This window comes from Vidua chalybeata, chromosome Z (assembly GCF_026979565.1).
Source record: "Vidua chalybeata isolate OUT-0048 chromosome Z, bVidCha1 merged haplotype, whole genome shotgun sequence".
Taxonomy (NCBI): domain Eukaryota; kingdom Metazoa; phylum Chordata; class Aves; order Passeriformes; family Viduidae; genus Vidua; species Vidua chalybeata.
Genome location: NC_071570.1, coordinates 60867729 through 60892149, shown reverse-complemented (window position 1 = coordinate 60892149; position 24421 = coordinate 60867729). Strand labels below are relative to the sequence as shown.

The 24421-nt window shown below is 38.3% G+C and overlaps 1 protein-coding gene across 6 annotated transcripts; it reads left to right on the top strand.

The window, feature by feature from the left end:
* The first annotated feature begins 1556 nt into the window (after positions 1-1556).
* Positions 1557-22763, top strand: LOC128781701 (centrin-3). 6 transcript variants are annotated; one of them, XM_053931510.1, is made up of 8 exons: positions 9137-9297; positions 10475-10623; positions 11449-11487; positions 11758-11986; positions 14295-14430; positions 15946-16060; positions 18563-18754; positions 22317-22763. In XM_053931510.1, the coding sequence occupies exons 1-8, from the start codon at positions 9152-9154 to the stop codon at positions 22358-22360; spliced, it is 1050 nt and encodes a 349-aa protein (XP_053787485.1). In that variant the 5' UTR covers positions 9137-9151; the 3' UTR covers positions 22361-22763. The 6 variants fall into 6 exon arrangements, 5 of the variants coding, with proteins under 5 accessions (XP_053787487.1, XP_053787484.1, XP_053787485.1 ...); XM_053931511.1 differs by lacking the exon at positions 11449-11487; XM_053931509.1 differs by lacking the exons at positions 9137-9297; positions 10475-10623; positions 11449-11487 and adding an exon at positions 1586-2081.
* Positions 22764-24421: the final 1658 nt, after the last annotated feature.

Genomic DNA, 24421 nt, shown 5'->3' with positions numbered 1-24421 from the left:
CTCTATGTGGATAAAGCAAAATCATATTCTATATTTCCATGTCACTCTGCAGCACAGAATACTGTCTAAAAATAAGCAGAGAGACCTAAATAAATATTTTTGTAAGAAAAACAAGGGAAGGGAAGGGAAGGGAAGGGAAGGGAAGGGAAGGGAAGGGAGGGAAGGGAAGGGAAGGGAAGGGAAGGGAAGGGAAGGAAGGGAAGGGAAGGGAAGGGAAGGGAAGGGAAGGGAAGGGAAGGGAAGGGAAGGGAAGGGAAGGGAAGGGAAGGGAAGGGAAGGGAAGGGAAGGGAAGGGAAGGGAAGGGAAGGGAAGGGAAGGGAAGGGAAGGGAAGGTTCTCTGAAAATAGGATGAAAACCAAGATGTGAGACTTGCAGAATGGAGAAGGTAAAAGACACTGTAAAGCCCAAAGCCCCAAACATGAGCAATTATCTAGATGTAAACAAACAAACAAAACAAAAACAAAAACAAACAAACAAAAAAAACAAACAAAAAAAACCAACCAACCAAGCAACCAAAAAAACAGCAGCAGAACAACACAACAAAAGTTAAACAAGATGCTGAGCTAGCAAGGAAAGGCATTAAATGCAGTGAATATGAAGGTCCATTTTTTAAAAGCTGCTTTAAAATTAATTCCTAGTAAATTTGCTTATAATTAGTCTGATGAGAAGTAATAAGCTTTAAAACTAGCAGCATTTCAACTTCACTTTTTTACCCAAAGTTACGTTTTTTTCAAAACCTCAGAAGGTTTATGTTTACTGACAGCACAAAGTGACAGTGACAGATAGAAAAATCCTGAAGAATTGAGTTGGACAAGTAAGCCACCAAGCCTGACAAAGTTACCAGAACTAGTGTTCTGTTTGCCTTGGGTGATGTCTAAAGGATTACCTGGGTGTATTTTTTTGGTCATGGGTAGTTCGTATGCCATTTATAAAAGAGAAGATTTACAGATTTAGGCTTTTCAAATTCCTCCACACCAATGCATGCCGTTTCTCGGGCAGTTACTCAGGGGAAAGCAGCTGATGTTTCTGGAGGGAAAGGCCCGTGGAATCCGGATACCCGACAGCTGCGGGGCGGCTGGTGCAGCAAGAGTAGATTTAAGTAGACTGAGCGCTCTGACGAGCTCTCGGTATCCTACGCTTTCCTCACAACGAAACTCCTGATCGTGTTCTGCTGGTTCTGGTCCTTGATTTTCAGAGGCAGGTGCCATCAATTAAAGGGAGGAACATATACAGAAGAAAGTACTGAATTTTAAATACTGAGGTTTTATATTTTCTCTCTCTGCCGTGTGAGCATACCCCTCTCAGCTGCTCTCCGCTCCTTTCCCGCTCCCTGCCCCTCGCTGGCCCGTCACCCCTAGAGGGTCCCGCCGCTCCCCGCACGGCCGGGGCGCTTCGCCTTTACTGCCCCCTCTGCCGGCGGATCTCAGTAAGGAAGGTGGCTCAAATACGCGGTCCCGCACGCTACAGCTCAACCCCCCCAGCCTCTCCGGATTCCCCGACTCCTCACCCGGCACCATCATGCTCCGTCTGCCGCTGCCGCAGTGGGCCGGGCCCGCGCCCGCCCCGCCCCCCCCGCCCGTGCCGCCGCCGGGGCGCTGGTGGGGGGGCTCGCGGGTCCGCAGCGCCGGCCGGGTGATGTCGGCGTTGGAGTGGTTCGCGCACAAGCCCCTGGGCGGCGGTATCTTTTGGATCCAGGAACGCTTTTACGAGTCGGGCAACCGGGCCAACATCTGGCTGGTGCGGGGCTCGCAGCGAGACGTAGTGATCGACGCGGGGCTGGGGCTACGCAGCCTGCCTGACTACCTGCGTGACGCCGGGCTGCTGGCGCCGGCTGAGGGCGCCGGGCCGCGGCCGCTGCTGGCCGTGGCCACCCACGTCCACTTCGACCACTCGGGCGGGCTGCAGCACTTCGACGAGGTGGCGGTGCACAGCGCCGAGGCGGCGGCGTTACTCCAAGGCGACAACTACGAAGCCGTGACGTGGCTGTCGGACCGGGAGGTGGCGAGACCGCCGCGGCCTGGCTGGAGCGCACGGCAGTTCCGCGTCCCGCCCGTCCGGCCCAGTCGCCTGCTGCACGAGGGTAAGTGGGCGGCCTCGCCGCTCCGAGGGGTGCGGGGGCACAGTGCTCTGGGGATCATGGAGCAGCTTCTTTGCCGGTGAGCGCCTCTTGGTTTACCCAGCTCGTTGTATAAAATAATTAAATTGATTAATTTTGTCACTCCTGCGAACCTAAAAGCTACCCGCAGTCAGCATGGGACCAAAAGACGCATAGTGGGTTAAACCGTTTCTACCGTTTCTGAAAGTTTTGGCGGCCGGGGTTTTTTCCATCTAGAATGAGAATCACTCAGCAATGTTTTAGGTGACTAATTGAGTACCCCAGGTTTATCCTTAGGCTTCAAACGGTATGTCAGCAGGTCATGTTCTGGCATTTGGTGACCTTTATTGTTTATAAGCTGTCAAAACATGGAAAGTGTAGTTAACAGAACAATTCCTGAAATATGTACTGAGAATACAGTTTTTGTTTTACAGAATTTGTGTGAATTTTACATAAATACATCTACTGAATTTTACCTGATTTACGTAAAATGTAAAAAATCACTTGTTACTGATGTAGCATTTACAGACGTGGCTTGTTGCAGATAAAAAAGATCATTTAGCCTCTAATGGGAGACAGTGACTAGGGTTTTTGGTAACAAAACACCTAAACTGTACAATACTGTTCAGCAGATGTTAAAGGGTGGGTGTCAGACAGGTGACACCTTAGGCACAGTGCTTACTCTCTTCTTGGCTTTATTAGACCATCCCACATAGGTGCTGGAAAAGCAGAACTGAACTTCCTGAAGGCTTCAATAAAGATTGGATGACATTTAACTATACTAATAGTTAAATAACTATAGTGATATTTCGCTATAGTAAATCAAGAGAAGTTTTAAGTTTTTTTTTTTTTTCCTCAAAAAGTAGGGAGTGTGGATTATTTAAAAAAATACTTTTATAAAAGAGCAAGTACACTGGCTGCTAGAGTAGCATCAGAGTTTCTATTAACTGAGGCATGAGACACAAGTATCAGTTCAGTGGCTGGTACAATTAAAAGGCATTAATATTTAAATTGTCAAAAAAAAGACCTAATGGTAAGAAAGTTCTATTTTTATGTCTTAATGAATGAGATGAAGAAAGTGTGTGGAGGCCTGTCTTGGTTATCCTCCAGCAATTTATGTTTTAACCTTTTGCCTTTTAGGAGTAACAGCAATGCAATTCTAGAGGAATTCAAAGGGTAAAATTATAATAAATTGTGAAATAAATTCTTTGCAAACTGTCAAAGGAGAACCAGCTTATATGTGTTCTATTTGTGTCTCATTTTATTTTCTCTACTGCATTGCTTTTCACATTGTGCAATTTATTAGAATGTGAATATATTCCATTAATACAACCCAAGCCTGTGTTAACTGTTAGTGTCATTGGAAGATACCTTTTTGCTAAGTTTATATTTCAGACACCTCTTTAGCACTCACAAAGAAAATAAATGCCCCACTCCCATTGTTGTGATATGTAGTATGTATAAACTCTGCATATGAGTAGGTAGTTCTCTTTATGTCATTTAAGAAACGTAGCAAATGCATACAATTTCCTGTAACAAATCTGTTTGCAGGGGATGTGATCAACCTTGGAGATCGACAGCTCACTGTCATGCACATGCCTGGTCATTCACGAGGCAGTATTTGCTTACATGACAAGGACCAGAAGATTTTGTTCAGTGGAGATGTGGTGTATGATGGATCTATGATCGATTGGCTTCCTTACAGCAGAGTTAGTGACTACATTGCAAGCTGCCAGCGCCTGATGGAGTTAGTAGACAGAGGTCTTGTGGCAAAGGTACTACCTGGGCACTTTAACATATTTGGAGCAGAAAGGCTGTATTGGTTAGCTTCCAACTACATTTCCCAAGCTGGAATTTGTCACAAGATTTCTACCTGTGCTATGAGATCCATTGCAAGCATAGCACTTCATGTTGCAAATTCAAGAATCACTTATCAATGACAGTCAGTTTTGTGTGATCTGTCACGTGCTGTAAAACCACATGGGTTGTGAAAGCATCAATAACAAGCAGAAGCAGTATGTGTTAGCAAAAAGATGGCCAGTTGATACAGGTGAGCTTAAAAAAATCTCTGTTTTTTCCTACTTTATGCATATTTTTGTAAAAATTCTGTAAACTAGTAGCTTTAGCCAAAGCTATCGTTTTTCTTTCTACTTTTTCAGAGCATGTTCTTACAATTGAAATATATTGTTTTATTTTTGTTACAACTCTGGCAGATGGATATATATGAAAATGAGAGGTTTTACATTCATGCCTGAAACCTTGTTGATATAGTACTAGACTTGTGATTATTCATCACCTCCTGTTCAGGTTTTGACATAACAGAGCTCTTGCTAAGACCTAGCGTGTGCTAGGAGCAGTGCCGTTAGGTCACAGCAGGAGCAACATCTGCAGGACTCAGTGAGCAGAACAAGATAATTCTGCAGCCATTGCCACCTGTTGGCATGGTATCTGCTGCACCTCTCACTACTTGAAGGTTTATCTTCGCAAAATACTCGTCTGGCAGTTTCTTTGGAATACACTAACACATGGAAATTGTAAAGATCAAACTTTGAAGCTGGAAGTCACAGATACATCAGTTTATCACAAAAGCTTTTGGTGCAGGCTGTTGAGGCTTTCCTGTTTCCTGGTGGGGTGCAAGGAACCACTGCACCAGTTAGTGAGTGAGGGAGCAGGCAGGAGCACTCTCACTCACCAGGCTAGGGAACTGTTTTGCTTGTAGGCATGTGAGTTAGGAATTAGAGAATTTGTGAACTAGTGAATTGATGTGTTACATTACCCTGTACAAAGTGGATTGAGCTTTTGCTGGGTTTGTCTATTTTTTTCTGATCAGCTATTTGGAGAGTTTGTTGTTCTGGAAAGCTGAGAGAAAAGCTTTGTTTGTTTATGCTAAAGGATATTTTTATGTGATGGTGTTGTAACTTGGTTGTTAATCGTCTCTGTTAGGGGAGGGGGGAGGGATTGACACTTTAACGTGACCTTGCCATAGTGAAGGTGCTGCATTAAGCACCCAGAACACTTTTTATCACAAAGTAAATGTAACTCAAATTGTTTATTGTTTGCATCTGAAGTATATGCTGCACATGGCTGTTCTGAAATGTAAAGTGTGTTGCATTGAGTTTGTTCCAAAAAAAAATGTTGAATATATTGAGAAATGCTAAATAGCATTGTAATTTGCTTATGAAAATTGAACGTGTGATATTTAAAAGCTGCTGAAATGGTTAGAGTTTGTGTAATTATTCTAACAGTTTGTATATATTTAACTTTTTTTAGTGGACAGTGTCAGAATTTATTTTTGTACATAGACATATGTTCGTAAAAAGACTGCAAATGTTTCTCTCAAATTTTAGTGCAGTTTAACTTCTTTATTTGGCTTTCACTTTATGCAGAAGATTTTGCCCCCATCATAGCCAATAGTAAGGGAGCCAGAGGTTTGGGCTCTGTCTAAGGCATGAAGGAGAGGAAGTTGATAGCCTTCTAAATAGATGCAAATTCTCATGGAAAAAAAGGCCAACCTATTACTAAATTAAAAAAGCATCTCTGTCTAAAAATGATAAAAGCAAGTATCTTATGTAAGGCTTTTTCCCTTTCACAGATGACTGCACTCCTGCCTTTACTGTGAATAGGATTTGTACTGATTGTTGTTGCCTAGTTCTTCTTAGAAGTGCCTATCTCCAAGCTGAAGCAAAACTGTGAGTGGGCAGGCCATGGGCAGAGATGCAGCACTTGAAAGACCTGTTATCAGTCAGTTCACAGTCTCTTTTTTTATTGAGAAATCCATGTACATCAGTGTATGACATGAGGAGTGTTCAGTGGGTAGACATGTCATAAAACCAAGAAGTGTTTATCTTCGCCTCAGCTGGCAGAGGAAGAAATAAAAAAACAGCCTCGGAAGCAGGCTGAAGGTATACATATCTCTAAATCTTACACCAGTTATCCAGAGGATGCCAGGTTACCTGTTACCTGTCACAGGTTAACTGACAGTAATCAAATTCCTGCAAATTAGTTGACAGTGGTGTAACATCAGTAATAATAATTCTTTTTAAACAATGCTTTTGTGAAGACTGTGGGAGCCCTGGTGGTAACCCTGTGCGTTAAAGTAGTCACCAAGAAATCCAAAGCCTGCCAATATGGATGTCAAGTTGCTAAAGTTTTGCAGATGCTCACAAGATCACTTTGAATTAGCATTCTGTGTTATACCACTATCAGTTTATTTGATCCAATACTAGAATCTCTGTAGCCAGATTTTACTATACTGTAAAGCCTGAGCTTTTACGAGAGGACTCACAGGCAACATCAGTTCAAAAGAAAGAATAACCTCCATCCTCCATCATTTGTGTTTAAATCTGTGCTCAATATCTCTATCAGCTAAGATCCTAAATAGCCAGATCACTGTCCAAATGCCCTATTAAGCTACACTTAAGTCCACTGAAATACGTAACCAAAACTTTGACTTTTTTACTTTACCAAAATCTAGGGGATAATTTCCTAGCTCAGAAATGAACTTTACATGCACATAACCCAAAGTGGAGTTTGTTAGTAAACTGCTGCTATAATCCAAATGAAAGTAGTTTTTTGAGGGTCATGAAATAGTTTTTTGTATTATAAGAAATTCACTACTAGATAAACAATATTTAAATGATCTTAAGTTAAAAAAAAGGTTTCTGATTATTTTTGTTAAGACTTACCAAATTTTAAATCATAAGAATTTGACAGTGGTCCTTTAACACTACTTGGATTAAATATTTTAAAAATACATTTTAAGTTTAAATACTGTGTCATGTGAGCATTTAGAACTGTGTTGATTTCTTTGTAACATCTAAATATAGGTTAATGCAGTTTTCAGTAGGCTGGGGAGTTGACATAAAAATCAGATGGGAAGTTTTGTTCTGTAATCTGTCAATGCTGTTATGATGTTAAACAACAGTTTGCACATAATGAATTTTTTCATGTACTATCATAATAAAATATTATAATCCTATGCAGTTAAGTAATAATTTCTAGGTATATCTCAACATAAGCACTTTTCATTCTAGATGGAGTAGATTTACAAGTTGCTAGCAGAATTATTTATGCTTCTGAGAAAGAAACTGTATTAAAAATGTTTACATACTGTACATGCACTTTGCCTTGTAAAAGCAGACATCTGTAGCCAAAGAAAAACTAAATAATGCAGCTCTGTTAAGGAGAGTGTGAGGGATATAAAGGTGGAGGAAAATGAGGATTTATTAATATTTAATGTTAAAATCTAGGTCTCAGCATTCAGCCAACACTGGTCCAAGTTCCTATTTATGCATATGTAACTTAAATCAGTAAGCACTACCTCTTGGGTCTAAAAATTCAACCATGTATTATCCAAAATACTGCTACTCCATCTAAACTCTTTTCACTTTAATTGAATTAGGAAGTATAAAAATGATCGAGAAGCAATGAAAAAAAATCATTACGTTCTATTTTAAATTTATTTGACGTTAACTATTACACAAGGGAGCTGCTAGCCAAAACATTTTAGCTGTATTGCACCAGGTTTTCAGGGTCGTCAGAAAGCCGTTCCGATGTGTATCAGTAGTCCAGGCGCTCTAGAATGCTGCGAAGTCATTTTACTAGCTTATGCATTAGCCGTGCATTGCTTGGCATAGTGGAATCCTACCCCAAAGCCTGTTACTGCTCATGCAGGGTCCGTAGGGGCGGGATGCCCCTTCCTGTGCAGTGTCTGCAGGGTGGCAGTGTCCTCTCACTGTCTTGCCCACTGACCATGCAAGCACCGCGCTGGTGGCCACAAGCCAGGCGGGGCTACATTTACCATGAAAATAACAGAATCAAATATCAAACTAGAAACCAGTGGTGTTATAAGCCTGCTCCTTGCTTTTACTATGCTACCCAAAGTAGTTAGGTTACTCCTAACTACTCAGATTTTATTGGACATGCTAATCTCACAATAATTTAAAAATTATTGGTTAAAAAATTATTTTAGAGCTAACTGTGCATTTTCCCAGACATGCCCACCAGAGTCCCAGGGAGGCAATGAGGCATTCAACAGAAATAAAATTAGGAAAACAAACAAACAAACAAGCAGAAAGAGCCCTGACATGGAAAAAGACACAAAAGCTTAGGCAACGCTGCTGCGACCCAGATGCACAAAGAAGTGCATTCATAATCATCAAACTGGCAGTGATACTTGGTATGTTTTTAATTTGGCTTTATATTTTTACATACAATTTGTTCTAAGAGTGACATGAACAGAACTATTTTGACTTTCACGAAATCTTGCCCAACTTCTCCTTTAAAAATTCAGGATTAATTTGATTACAGTTCTAATATGTGATCTGATTTTGAGCAGCTGGGATGAGGTTTATAGTCCTCAGTTTAGGACAACAGAGTGGTAGGATAGTTTCAAATAGTAATAAAATAAGGACTAAAGAAGAATATACCTTCACTCAAAGGAAAGAGAGACCTGGCAGACGGCCCCACAAATTACTTTTAAAAAGCAATAGATGAGTTTGAAAATTAAGTAAAAGCCAGTAACAACATCTTTAAGTATATTTCATTATCAATTATTTTCCTTATTAAGCTGACAATATGTATGTATGGGGAACATGCTAGTGCATTCATAAGAGGTCGTTTTAGGACAGCTTTGAAAATGCAAGAATTTACAAGTCACTACTACCACAACCATGTACTTATTTTTAGCTATTATCATTTGAGCTTGTCTTTTCTCTTTGGAATTCTGTGCATCTCCATTTCACATACAGTATGAGCAGCGCTGCTAACTTAAATCAATTTACAAAGAGTGGCACTTTGGTTTCTGGAGCAATTTTTTAGCTTATAAATTTAGAAGTAGGGACCTGAATGTGGATCTCCAGTTCCCAGAAGCACACCCAGAGTATCAGTATCATGTATCTCACTCTGCTTGTCACAGAGCAGCCAGGGCATGGGTGCACCATGAGAGAGGACAACCTGGAAGCAAAGCACAGTCACAACACAGGCAGGGATTATGACCTCCCTGCAGAGTAACTTGACCTGTAAGCAGCCCAGTGACTGCAGACAATGGCAAGGTCATGACTCAAGTTCATGGCCAGGCCACGAAGACTGGTAAATATGTCAGCAAGAGCAGCACACAATCCAAGACAGGAATAACCCCAGTGCAGCCCAGGCAAGAACCAAGGGCCCCTATGCTGAGACCCAGGATCAACATGCAGAGGAGGTGAGAATGGGGGCGAAACAGTGCAATTTGGGGCTCTTGGTGCAGCTGGGGGCACCTCTTGCTATTTTCTCATACTTCACTCACCATTTGGTTAATGCTTCCTTTTCTCTCTGGACAAGTAAATGCATTCTATGAAACACAAAAAAAATTAATCTGTGATTATATTTGCACCACAGTACAGGTTGAAGGTCAAACCTGACAGTAATTTATTTGCTACCATCTGTAAACAGAGGTCAATTACAAACCTATTGCCTCTGCCTATTAGATCTGTGGACCAAGCATAATATGAATAGACAGCAAAATAGGTTTCATCTCTGCTTGACTTTGTTCAGGAAAAATGTGTCTTGAGCAAGCCAAACTCTACATATTCAACACTGTGTACTCAGTGTAAACCCATTAATAGTTTATTACTGGAAACACAGGTGCAAACCATTTCCAAGACAAGCTGTCAGGACTGAAACGCCTGTAGGAATTTTTCATTGCCTGAGAATTTTCAGTCTGTCAAGCCAGACTGCATAACGTAGTATTAGCAAGGATCTGAATATCATCATGGTCCAGTTAGTGACACTGTACTATGTTGTCAAAGCTAGTTATGAAACAGCCCTTTTTTATGAAGCAAGACACAGTGACAATTACTTTGTCACAGACTAGAGCGCTGAGGCAGGACTTTTCACAAATCTGAGTTTTCTCACCACTGATATGAGCATTTTCTCTACACAGATATGTAATGTTGATTCACTGACTGTTTTGCAAGACACAAAACTATTAGTGTCAATGATAACTGGAACTATACATAGGTCTTAGGTCTATATATATATGCACTATATACTATAAGGTCTTCAGTCTCCACACAGTACATACTGCTTTTGTTATGAATGGGGTCCACTATGTCCAATTCGATAAATCACAAGATTGAAATTTAGCAGCAATTTTTAATTGGGGTATAAAATAAAAATAATACAATCAAATATAATAAAGTGGTTACAAATAGTAATTTGGCAATGGTTCGGATAAAGCATAAGCAAAACCTATCAACTGGGGGACAGGGAGGGCTTCCCACCCTGTTTTCCATGCAAAAGGCGAAATGATCCAAACACAACTTTTATACTGTATGCTAATACATATTCATTAATATTTTCCTGTAAATCTCCTCCCATTTTCAATTCTTGAAGCCTAGGTCACTATACTACACAGTGCATCCTCCTGTTGTTGATATGGGGTCTCCTGGGCTCTTCGGTGGTCTTCTCAGAGAAAGGCCAAAGGTCTTCCTCACTTGTCCTCTGGATAACCTGACAGGTGGCGCATGCACATTAAGTTTGGCGTTATGTAAGTAAGCACTATGTTCCAATTAAACCTTATTTATTTCATAGATAAGACCACTATTTTAGACTCCCTTTCTGAAATTATCCCAGCTTTATTAATCTTCAAGGTAGGTCCTGCTCTGAGAGTTGTCTTACTCCATCTTTTTGGATGCCAGTTTTGGTTTGGGAATCAGTTCCTGACTTCCTCCATTCCCAAGGCCAAATCCAACTCCTGCATCCTGCTTTCCACATGTATTCTTGAAGAAACCCTCTGCTTCATAAAACTAATCACATATACTTTTCCAATTATTTTTCCAAATTATTGATGTAAGTACAACTTATTCAGCACAAATCACATCCATTTATCACATTTTCAATCAAATTTTTAGCAAGGCAAAATCTGTACAAGTGCCGGAAATGCTTTTATAAATGCCATTTTTGCATGCACCTCCACAGCCCACCACACCTCCAACAGCTGGAGTGAGTCAGTAGTGAGCAGGCTCTGGGGCCACGGGGAGTTCTTCTGACACAGTCACCACACATCCAGGCTACAGCAAGGCCAGTAGAAGCACTGACCACAAAAATCAGATTTATTAGCCAGTGTGCAATAAGCCAATAATTACACACTTGAGGGAGACATGGATTATTTATTTCAGAGTTGCAGAAGCCTGGGTGCTGCATGGTATTCCATGAATCAAGCATACCATCAAAACTCTTTAGTATTTTGTGTATTTATACACATTTTAGCAAACAAATGCATTAATGTTCACTGGCTTCAGGTTACATAGTTCTCTTAATTATTACTTTATCTTCTGATGTTAATTATTCTCTTACTTCTCATGCTAATTAGTCCACATGCCCAGTCCTTCTCGAGTCGGTGGACAGCTTGGTAAGTGGTCTGCTGGAACTGGGGCTGATTCAACACAGTTGCTGAGTTGCCTTTATTAATTTCTTCCATATCTTGGGAGTTCTGCCAAATGTCCTTGGGGCCCGTAAATTCTGAATTGTTTGTCTGACATCACTGAAACACGTCGTGCCCTAGACCTTAACACGGAAATTAGGACAAAAGATTTGTCTTTCTAACCCCTGGACATTACTTTAACCTTGTTTAGTAGCGTCTATCTGTTTCAAGGATTAAATCTCCTTTCTTGTTGATTAGGCTTGAAAATCAAGATCAAACATCAAGAAACATCCTTCCTTAGGAAAACTTTCTCGTGTTGCCCGTTTGGCAGCAGAAACGGCTCAGCCGCCGCAGGCGCCATCGGGAGCCATCGCCCGCTCGCAGCGGGGACCGCACTTTCCGCTCTGAGTGGCAGGAGCTCAGCCAATAGTAGAGCGCCTACGGCTCGCAGGCGGGAGTTTATCGACCCTCGGCCAATCAGACTTAGGTAATTGGTGGGGGCGTGGTTTGAGCGGCGTCGTTAAGGGCAGGAGCGCGGCGTCACCGGGCTTGGACGTGGAAGGGTCGTGTGGAGGAGGGGGGGTCGCGTTTGCGGGACCCAGCTGCGCGGCAGCGGCACGATGAGCCTGGCCCTCAGGTCGGTACGGACACGGCGCTTTCCTTGCTTGCCCCGCTCGGGGCCCATATGTGGTGGGCGTCCCTCAGGACCGCGCCGCCCCCGTTCGGGAGGTATTGGCGGAACGCGGGGCGCATCAGGCCGTGGCGGGGCCTGGGTCATTCCCGGCCTCCAGCCTGTCACATCTGATTCCTTTGGCGCGGCGTCTGGCCTTGGGAGGTTCGCTTCTGAGTTGTCTGATGTGCTTTCAAAAGGCCTGTGAATAGGCATAAAGTTAAACTGCTCGGCTTTGTTTTGTTTCTAAATTCTGATTTAGTAGCTATTGCATAAAGGCGCCTGGCTTATGAGTCCCAGTACCTGGCAAATTCTTGTCTTCAAGTGTAATTAATACATTTACATGGCACCTGTTACCCTTAATTTTCAAATCTAAGAACTTCATGCTTATTATGGTTAAAATAGTTACAGAAGTGGTACTGAATTACTTGTATTTGAGTACTGCTTTGTCTTTTGATAAATTATTTTATGCTAAGCACTAAATGAACACTTAAGTACACAGATTGCTCTTTCAGAAGAAATCAGTGTTAATCTGCTCTCAGATTTATAAATGGATTTCTTCATCGTAGCTCACAAAATCTGGGCTCCCTAGATCTGAACTACTCTCTTGGTCCTAATTATGTAGCCATCTCAGAGTTATTTTAGTCCTTCCAAGAGTTGTAATAATCCAAAGCCTGTGTGAAATCATACTGTCACAAGTGGTCTGTTAAGAAAATCTTACTTTTTGAGGGTATTGTGGTTTGAAGCAGCTCAGGTTCTGCAGCTTGCACTTTTCTTATCTGTATTTGGGTTTTTGCTTCAGTGGTTGTTGAAAGCAAAGTCTAGATAAGTGTTTAATCTTAGTTTTAATTAAAATTAGCAAATTGTTAACAAAGAAGGGCATATTAATAAAGAAGCAGCTTATTAGAGGGGATTTGGAAAGTTAATCTTGCAGTTTTCTGTTCACTGATCAGTAATCTTTATGCATTCTACCCTAGGTGATGCAGCACTCATTCTGTCTCTGGTGCAAAAGAACAAATGAGCATAAAAAGCCTATTCCTGAGAGTATAACATAAACTATGCAGTAATTTATGTTAGGAAAGACTTCTGGAAGTAATCTAGTCCAGCTTCCTGATCACAGCAGTTTCTACATAAAGCTAGCTGAGGATGCTAAGAACATTTCATAGTTAGGTTCAAAAAATTTCTGATGATGGAGACTCATTTCCAGTGGAACTATTCTAGCATGTCACCACATGCATTGGGAAAATGTTTTCCCTTAGATCCAGCTGCAGTTTCTCTTCCAGTTGCAGTTCTTTCCCTTAAATTTTGTAGCTTATTGTCTCTCGTCCTTTTACTATGCTCCTCTGAAAATATGAGCTTATTCCTAGACTAGCCAAAGAAAAATCTTTGAGCAAGATTTGCTGATTTGGGGGGATTGTCTCTTTCATATATACCAAAACAGAGCAAAAAAAATCTTCAAAACAGTGTGTATGTGTGTGATCTAAAGGATTAAAAAAAAAAATCCTACTATTTATCTAAGTACTATTTATCTAAGAATAAAATTTATCTATGAATCAGATTTATCTAAGAATCAAAACAGTGTGTATGTGTGTGATGTAAAGGATTAAAAAAAAAATCCTGCAAGTACTATTTATCTAAGAATTGTTACAGGTGACAAAGCTGATTTGTAGCACCTAATGCTAGCTTTAGTAGCCAGACTGTGGCCTAGTTTGGCTTCCACTGGTCTATCAGTATCCATATTTATTTTATTTTTTAAGCTACAATGTAGAAACTAATTGTTTTCATAAGTTGTATAATTTCAACTGCTAATCTAGTTTGAAACCTCAAGAAACCTTTTTATCTGGTAATTTTTCTGTCCTCTTTTTTTTGTTGTTGTTGCTGCTGATTATTAACAAAAATGCCTGTTTATTTTGGGTGGGAGACTGGAGGTGTCATTCAGATTTCACAACAGAATTGTCTATTTCGAATGTTATTTTAAACTGGGAATACAAACTGGGAAAATATTGACTAGGTAAGGTAGTGATTTCTAAAATTATAGTGAGTTTATTATTGGTGGAAAATGTTATGTACAGTGGCATCTTCCCCCTAGAAATTTGTTACACTATGTTTCATTTTCTTTATATAGGAATGAGCTCTCAGTAGATAAAACTAAAAAGAAGAAAAGAAGAGAACTGACTGAGGAACAGAAGCAAGAAATTAAGGATACCTTTGAATTGTTTGATACGGACAAGGATAGAGCGATAAATTACCATCAATTAAAGGTAGAAGTTTCCTTTCATTTAAGCAATTTTATAGCAGATAATGCATCTGTTCCATAGTGAATCCTTAAGATGCTGGCTATATCTTTAAAAACTTCTTTCAAGATGTCTTGCTGGATTAAAGGAGTGAAAAAAAAAAAAAAGAAAAAAAAGAATGGGAAATTTCTATTGGTATAAGAATAAGCTTTTCTCCTCACTTTATATACTTCATGCATAACAGAATTGCTATAGCATTCTAAATAACCCTGGTATAATTGCCAACCAGGGATAAGCATGGACAGATGGAAAAACTGTCCAGGGATAAGCTTGGACAGAGGGAAAAACTCTTGAAAAACTGTTTGATTAGTTCTAAAGACATTGTAAAACTTAAAGCCTGCTGTTGGTTTCAGATGTGTAGGTAAAATATATAAATCAAATTTGTAAAACTGTAGACTACAAGCCAGAGCTTACCTGTATTTATCAAAAGAAAGCCTATGATTTGTAGGAATAAGGTGTGCTTTTTGAGGGAGGCTCAGTAGTTGCCCTTCCAAAAGAAGGATGCTCCTAATGATAGCTATTAGCAGATGGAGTTTAGGATATCTTTCTAAGTAAGGCCTCCCACCTGAAAGTATACAGAGTAGTAAATGGGGTTCACTGAACTCGCCTTAAATATTTTATACATTTTTATTCTAATTAAGACATCAAGAACAAAAAGTAGCTTTGGAGAGGCCAGTGTTTCAGTCACATATAGGATGAGATTTTTTTTTTTTCAAAGAATGCCTAATCCAGTGTATTTGCTCTATAGTGTGGCTCTACCAAGTAATTTGAAGAAGGAAAAAAGTCTTATTTTTACTTAATTTGCTACTGTTTGTGTGTTAGGTAGAACAACTCCCTTCTCTTTATTTCAGAGTTCACTTATTTTATTTTTGCTGGAAGTCACTGTGACTAGGGTTGTGCTGGGAACTCCCGTGGTTATGGTTATGCTTTTTCTGGTTATGGTATGCTTTGAATTCCCAGCTGTCATGATTACTTGAAAACCTCTTTCTTAGTTGTCCAATAAAGTATTGTCACCCCGAAGCTTATACTGTGAAAGAGCAGAAATACATAAAGAAAAAAATTACTTATCCCCGTCTCTACAAAATCAGCACATAGCATCAATTTTTGAATAACTACTTCAGTGGTTTTCCATGTGTGGTTAGCCTGTATTCATCAGTTTGGAGTAAGTTAGGTTGCTGTGTGCTGAACAATTGCCTTCTAAGGTGAAATGGGAAACTAAATGTAAACTTGTGCACTAATGGAAAAGTACAATATAGGTTGGCTTCTGTGTCTGACGAGAAAAGCAGTTAAAAGAGTAGTTCTAAATGCTTTTAGTATCCCAAGCTCTTTCCCTTTTATTTATTTTATTTATTATTGTAACTAGACCACTGTTATGCTCTTTCTCTCTTGGACAAGAAGGTAATCACTGAAATTAAAAGGAAAGTCTGTTTAGTGTTTATTTTGATCCTTATCTATGATTGCACTTCTGTTTTATTCCAAAAGGTGGCAATGAGAGCCTTGGGTTTTGATGTGAAAAAGGCTGATGTCCTGAAAATACTTAAAGATTATGATCGAGAATCAACAGGCAAGATCACCTTTGAAGATTTTAATGAAGTTGGTATGTGTTTGATTGTGTTTCTACCTCTAGAGATATTTAGCCTTTAATAGTGAGTACAATTTCAAAGTCGTACTTTGTGGACTTCTTCAACTATTTAAGAAATAGAAGTGGGAGATTTCATTTCATATTTTGCTTAATATAGGTCAGTAGTAAAGGAAGATAAATATTTGTTTTCTAATTTTTTAATTTGATATGTAGAGATGAATGATAGCTGCAGTATAAAAGGAAGTAGGGTATAGAAATCTCTTCAAGCTTACATAGAGGAATAAATGCTAGTATAAAGTGTAGATGTTCTTGTCTTGTTCATGGATCTCTGTAAGATTCTTCTTCCTGCTGTGGAAAAGGTATTTGGCATTGAATTTCATGGGAAGGAGTGCATACACAGACAACCAGACTACAGACTTCATGTATTAAAAAGATAGAGAAGTTGATTTTAAATACTGTACTACAAGAATTTTCAACTGTTGATAGAGCCAGTAGGACTAGTTGTGTCTTTTGTCTGAAATTTGTGTATTGTGAAATTTAAGTATTTAGAGTTTGTAGTGATATGCAGAATTTTTAGACTTGATGTTTCTTTGAAGATTTTAGGGGATTTTTGTTACACATAATTTATGCTTTTGCTTACACTTTATGTTTACCAAAAAGTATTCTGTGTGGGTTTACGTTTCTAGCTTATTATGTCTGTTATAGTTCATTTTGCTCATGATAGTCCCTTTTCTTCAAGGTATTGTAATTCTATAGATTTTATGGAACAAAACACTCCAGTACTTGCTCTTGGCTACAATTAGCAATCATCTTAATGTATCAAAACAATTAGTGATTAAAATGTGGCAACATTTAATTGTTTTACAGATTAGTACTGGAAAATATGTCTTGTTAATGACAGGTAATATTTTTGTAGTTATATTCCAAGTTGGAGAACATTATTTTTAGTTCTTTTCTGATTTATAAAGCCTATTTGGAAGTATTAGAAAGAAAATGAGTGTATTGATTTCATAGTAATACTAGTCTTAAAATTACATACTACATTATGTATTATATTATGTATATAAATGTATATTATGTATAAAATGAATATACTGTGCAATTACTTTTTCAATTCCTGATCTCCAGTCCTGTTCATTGTTTTCTTGTTTTGTCCTGGCTATCAATATCGACAGTCATTACATGCTGCAAGAAGCTAGGAAATTCTTGTAGAAAGCACAGTATATACTTGGAAGGGTATTGAACCTGTTGGAAAACTTGAGTTGAAGTAGCATACAGCTGTGGTGTCATATGACCTTGACACAGAATTAAGTATGATACCACTTTTAACAGAAAGACTGGGGAGTTAGATAAAATAGGTTACTGAGACATTAAGTGTGAAGAGCTGCTGAATATGGGTAAGCAATTCTTGAGCTATCAATTTCTCTTAATTTAATGTTCAGTTGAAATATATAAAGATGCAATTATATTTTGTCTTTTATAGTTTTGTATTTAGAGACATTTTATTATTTTTCAGTTGTCTTTTTTGCCACTCATGCAGCACTGTTTTTGTTTTAAAAGAAAATACTTAAATTTAGGGTAAATCTGCAGATATATAAACTTGATTGCTGTAGTTGGCTTATATGAGCATGGAAAATTCTCTCCTCTCAAATTAGCTAAGCCAGAGCAGACATTCCATCTGCAGTTAGTAGCAGATAGTAAGTGGTTCTTTCTGTGCAAACAGTGTTGATGTGATTTTAATGGCTTGATAATCCAAGACTAGCCCTGTAATATAAGACTAGTGGGTACAAAGATGAGGAGATACATTATTCTTGGTTTCATGAGGCAAGTTTGTATTTTCTGTTGTGGAAACTGACAAATGGTTGTCTTGAAAAGAATAATAAAGGCTGAAGGGTCCTTTCAGAATAAACATATTGTAATTCATAGCAGCATCCTGCTGTAATTCATAGCAGCATCCTTTTCATAACCCCATGCTTAGTCTTTTTTGTTTTCAGGTTTGGGGGCTGGGAGTGGTCAGTTGGTTGGTTATGGGGGATTTTGGGTTAGTGTGGTTTTATTTAAAAGAGAGGTTCTGTGTGGATCTTTTTCTTCACTTAACTGTTTCAGTGTTCTCCCCAGCTCAAAATTTGATCCTGATGAAAACATGTAGAGTAAAAAAAAATCACACCTCCATCTAAAAGAGCTGAGGGTGTTTTTTCTGAAAACTTGGAATTTTAAAAGAGAGGCATCTTGTGTATACTTTAAATTCCTGTTGGAAAATGTGTGGGAAGTGTGACTGTGGCTGAACTGCTGTGCAGCTTTCTAGTGCAACAGTTATGTCCCAAAGAGCAACTCGGCTTGGGAAAACAGAGGTGAGAAAGAGAGGTCAGACAACAGCCAAACAAATATGTACATTGAATTCTACAGAAATATAAGAACAGGTGAAATCAGACATGTGTTCTTCATATTGTCTTAGTTTGCAAAGGTCATTCTGAGTTTACCTTTCTGAATTTTGTAACTTAAGTATCCTTTTTGCAGTTACAGATTGGATACTGGACAGAGACCCACTAGAAGAAATACTCAAGGCATTCAAATTGTTTGATGATGATGACTCTGGTAAAATAAGTCTGAGAAACCTGCGCCGAGTTGCTAGAGAATTGGGTGAAAATATGTCTGATGAAGAACTGCGGGGTATGATTGAAGAATTTGATAAGGATGGAGATGGAGAAAGTATGTGTTGGCAAATATAACACCATATCATCTTGTTCTTAATTTTGTTCCCTTTTTAGGTGTTATTTTGTTGTGAAAATGTCCTCTTTCATTTCATTCTAGATTACTTTCATCTCAAGCATAATTTAGCTTATAAATAATTCAGACAATTGCTTTTGACAGCTACTAATCCTGGAGTCTTAAGAATTGAGTTGATTCACTACCATCTCTTATTCAACCAATGTCTATTAAAAGATGGGTGAAAGTGTAGCTGAAGGTAGAAGTAAGAGAGATTCTGTGTACCTACATTATATTTTTATTTCCTTATTAATCAGTAAAAGCAATAAAGTGCTGAGAGACAGTCTTTTGATCACTTATTCAATGTATCTTAAGTGGCGATGTGTCATTGTTGTGATTTCAGTTTTGGATATGGAGCATTAAGCTAATAAATCATGCTGGAAGTAGCCTGGGTCTATGTAGGATCAGCTTGCATGGCTCTTTAACATACTTCTGAGCCTTGGAGTGCTCAAAAGAATAGTGTGAAAAATGGGTCTGCAACTGACAAGGTCCATACAGAGTAGGCTGCAGAAGTTATTTATTAGGTAGATAAAGTATGAATTAGCAAATCAAGTTTGATACTATACTTGTTAAATCTTTGTGAACACTGAAACTTTTTTTTCATTATCTTCAAAACAACCTTAATTTTACATCAGAAACCTTAATAGGTGAATTTCAAGGATCACTCACTTAAGACCTTGCACCTAAAGACTGTATCAGTCCATTGAACACCATTCTTACAGGGTGGTGACTCAGGAGATTTCACTAGCAGGTCATCAATTTTTCCTGTGACAATGATATTTATGCTTTGGACTCAAAACTCACACGTATTAGTGGAAAAATTGTGTTGTCAGCCTTTTGACAGATAGTATTTATGCTATTCAACGTAGGTGTTATTTTTTGGAAGTCATAGCTGTAGAGGTGAGTGAAATTAGAATTCTTTGTTCAAATATGTTTTTTCATGTGTTGATCTCTTGGAGCTGCCAAATTATCTTTTTTTTTTCTCAGAATTTCTCAGAATTGTGGATTAATGTTCTTTTGTCACATTGCTATTTGGGTACTACATATGGGACATACACCATTAGCTCCTTTCAGGAGGGTTATCGAGTTATTATTTTGTGTCAGTGCTACATTTTTTTAAATCAGATTGATCAGCTAAGACTAAGTGGCTCAATTTCCTCTTATTCAGTCATCCATTCATTGTCTTTGTTAGAGCAATCAAGCAGAAGACTGAATATGGAAGAATGACAGCATAATGTTTGTGTATGGTGCTGTTTATCTTTAATGTTCTTTGTGTTTTTTGTTCTTTAAAGAAAATAGGCTGTTCCTAGCTTTTTAAGATTCATTCTGAGAAAGTTAATTATGCTGTGAATCACCATTTCATTTGTCTTCAAACACCTGGGTCATGTGGCAAAATCATGCTGTCATCTAACTCTCCTTTTCCTGCGCTGAAAAAAACGTTTGAAACTGTTAATTGTTAGCATTTTTTATTGATATATCAAATACAGATAGTAGCACTTTTGGTTTAAACCCTGTATTACATTTGAGAGATTGTTTTGCTCACAGTGAAATAAGGTATCTTGTATGGTACTCAGGTTACATGAGTTGCTTATGTTACCAGCAAAACCACTGAGCTGTACTGGTGGAGTGCAGTACTACACAGATTTCTGTAAAAGTATATTTGACATATTTTTGTCTCCCTTAGATATCTAAGTAATCTTACTTTAGTATTCTTGGGTTTAATAATTACTTCTGGTTTTGAGCACAACTAACATGCAATTTTGATAATCTTGTAGATGAAACTATAGGAAACACTGTCCAGTCTTGTGTCTTGGATTTTTGGCACAGAATTAAGACAAGTACCCAAACCCACCACTGAAAAAATACACACCTTTAACGCTGAAGATTCTAAGTCAATGTTCTCTTTCTATTAGCTGTGATTCTAGTTTGTTCTTTTATGATTACTTATGTCATGGAGGTGAGGGAAATCTGATGCCATGAAAATCTGATGTCTCTGCTTTCATGGTGCTTAACGTGTGGACAGATCCTACATCTGAAGGGGACTAACTGGGAGCACTTGGGTTACTGGGAATTGTAACTACACTGCTTTTTGAAGTTTCTTTGAATGTTCCAAAATTTGTTTGTCAGTATAGTGTTGTATTTCCACTTTGCAGCATGATTTTAAGGATGTTGTAAACTAGAGAATATTTTTGAGACAGTGTTTGAATTTGTGCTCTTACTATGTTGTTACTGTGATAAAGCTGTAAAAATGCTTCTAAAGTCATACAGTGATGGTCTTTTTGTGTGTTAGAACTAGATGTAGCTGTGTGATGGACTGGTATTTCAGAGCATAGTGCCCTGAGCTAGACTAAATATACTTGTTTCCTATTTTTTACATGCATCACAGCAGGACATATTTAGATTTTTTTGACATTTTTATTCTTTAACATAAGTAAATTTATTTTAATTTTCTTCCAGCTGTGAATGTAGTTCCTTCTGCAGTGCTTTGTTTAGGAACAGCTTGGGCATGTTGGCTGGGATGAATAATTGTCAGGGCTTTATATGTGTCTTGTCTTTTCAATACCACCATCTTACTCTAATCATTCCCCAGTACAGTAATTAGTTGCAGAGTGAACATGTTCACCGGTTAACTCTTTTACAGAAGCTATGTTTTAATGTATGAGAAAGATCAGTACCTCAGGTATAACTGCAGCAAAATAATTAATGAATGTGAATTAATGTATTATTATGACTTAATTTCTTCAAGTGCATTTGTGTAAAAATGCAGTTTTATTTTGTAAAAATAAAAGCACATAACAAAATAAAATAAGAAAAATTACATAATTTCTCTTAATTATGAATGAAGAAAGTTCAGATGGGGAAAGGCTTATCAAATGTCCATTTTAAATCTAACTAATTTATGGAATAATTGCTAAATTATCTTAAAATTTGTTTTGTATTTGGCAAGTGTTACAGAATGGGGAGATAGGAATAGCATTGTTCGATCTGTGGTGGTAAATTGGGTGTAAATGTTTTGACTTATGCTTTTAAGAATAAAACTGAATTTAGTCATAACTAACTGAGGTATTGCTGCTTGAGAAGTACTTACTTAATAAAATTTAAATACCATTCTTGACATTTTTATAGACCTTTAAAATAATACTATTTTGCATAGCCATCTTACATGTTTCCCAGGGATTTTTTTTTCTATCATATTTCACTTTTTTTTTTAGAATGTTTCTACTTCTATATAATTAGAAATAATATAAGTGATTATAAGTGAGCTAGATTCTGGGTTTAGTATTCCACATAATGAAGCTTGCATTCTGACTTCATGTTATATGAAAAAACCTGTGCAAAACCCTTGTTCTAGAAGCAAATTTATAAACACTTACAGTAATGGATCAGATGCAACAAATACTAACAGAGAAGCCTTTAAGTAAAGCACAGATATGCATTATTTCATTTTATGGTTTATTGTTGTTTGCAGTTTGTCTAATGATTTTCTTTTTTTTTTTTTTTGCAGTCAATCAAGAAGAATTTATTGCTATAATGACTGGAGATATTTAGCATTAGAAGAAAAGAAATTAACTGACCACAAAAGGGAGGAATTGTTGGCAACTTCCATTACAATGTTTTGTACTTTCATTTATTTTGGTAGCTGGAGTGGTGTGGAAAGTTAGTTGTTACAAGACCAAAACAAAAAACGGGTTACATGCACTGATAATTCAGTACTTTGTATCATTAAATATTATCACTAGGATAATTGATGTAATATTTTAGAACAAGTAAGTAATGCTGAATTTCAGAATGTTTGAGTAACTTTGTAAAATAGCCTTGTCTCAGATTTCTAAATTGTATCATATAAGAACCTTTTGAGGTTTGTGACTTTGTGTTAGCATTAGTTGTGACCTTAGTTTTGATACATGAGGTTTGAAAAACTTCTGTTTTAATAAAACATTCTTTACTACTACTTGAATGTGTTATTATTGTAGTTCAGTCTGAACTGAACTAGAAGGGACAATGAATCAGAGAAAAGGGTTTTTTTTCTTTTTTCATTTATAAGCTTTTACTTCTGCTCTTTTAGATGAACTACAACATTAAATGGGCAAGCATATTGATCTTCAAAGATGCCATTTATTAACTCTATTACCCCTTTATATGATAAGTGACATGCAACTATGCATAATTTCAAAACATGCTTAAATCACTCAGATGTCCACCAGCAATTCTCTCTCCAGTATCCACTGTTCTGATAGTTGTGGAGACAATGACAGTTGCTAAATTCCTGCAAGCCAAGTAGTATGCTTTAGAAGCCAATAACAAAAACACCCTACGTGAAATATAAAACATATTTTTTTAATCCATTAAAAAACCTGCAACAAACCCCCATAACTTCTAAGCAGTATTTTGCAATCTTAGAAGATTTGTGATGGGTTCTGTTAATTGGTTTGTTCTCGGTTCCCCCTGTGTGTGGTTGCACCCCAGTTACCTCCCTTGTCAATCTTATGTCAATCCTCCCTCCAATCCTTGAATTCCACTGGAAATTTCCCTGTCTGTCCATTAATCCCTTCCCAGGCACCTTCTCTGTCACTCAATCCTCCATCCCTCTTCTCTGGAAACTTCCATGAGAGGTATCAAGTGATTGGACCGGGGCCAGGAACTCCTCCCATTAAGCTCTTTCAAAAGTTGTTTTAATTGTCAGTTATCTCCCAGTTTCCCCCCTTTTTGTTCCCTTATTGATGGACAGCTGAACTCCTCCTTTGTCACTCCCCCTGTACATAAGGTGGTGTTCCTCTGATCTCGGGGGCTCTCCAGAGTGGTACCCCCTGAGGTCAGGAGCTCCTTGTTCTCCTCAATAAAAAATCTTGGACTAAGTACCCCCAAAAGTGCCTAGTCCCTTCCTTCACCATTGTCGGTCATGTCCTCCTGGGGAAAGGGCTCATATCCTTAGCTGCCCTTCTGCACTCCTGAGTGCGGAAGTGTTCCCTGCAGTTGGCGGTGTCAGAGCTAGCAGGGAAGGGCAGAGCAGCTGCCTGGAGGACTCTGCGACAGATTTGTTTGGGCAGTGCACGTTGAGGGGAAAAGATTGAGTGTTTAGGACTAAACCTATGGATGGCTCTTAACAAGTATTTTCTAGGATCAGTATGAGAATTGTCCAGTTCAGTAGCTTCTGATTTTGCTTTTAATTTTTTTTTTTTTTGTAAACTATTTCAGAGACACTTGTAGTTTCTGCAGACAATCAAAGTGTCAAGGAACTGGAAAAGTCTGTTTGTAATCTTTAAAAAACTTTTTCCTCTAAAATCCTACCTTTGAATGAGTCAAGTGTTCTAACATGCTGCAGTGGTCTTTAGGGGGATGGTACTATCTCTGTAGATGGCTGCTATTTATTTTTTGATAGGTGACCACTTCCTATGTGTAACTCTTCCAGTAAGATGTACTTTGTGTCTTCTGAATTGAGGCCTTATTTCTAGCTTTTGCAATATACTTGGTAAACCTTACTTTGTTCTTGCAGACATGGCAGCATTTGTTAGGGGCCAGGTAACAATAGTACAAAGTTACATAAACAGAGGCCAGTGACCTGGAGAGAGGTCTTGTAAATCACTTAGAGTATGGGAGTGACAGAGAAGC

Coding starts and splice junctions, on each gene's coding strand:
- LOC128781701 (XM_053931509.1), top strand. CDS start 1,637: ATGTCGGCGTTGGAGTGGTTCGCGCACAAGCCCCTGGGCGGCGGTATC. Junction 16,061..18,562: donor TGAAGATTTTAATGAAGTTG/GTATGTGTTTGA, acceptor TCCTTTTTGCAG/TTACAGATTGGATACTGGAC. Junction 18,755..22,316: donor TAAGGATGGAGATGGAGAAA/GTATGTGTTGGC, acceptor TTTTTTTTGCAG/TCAATCAAGAAGAATTTATT.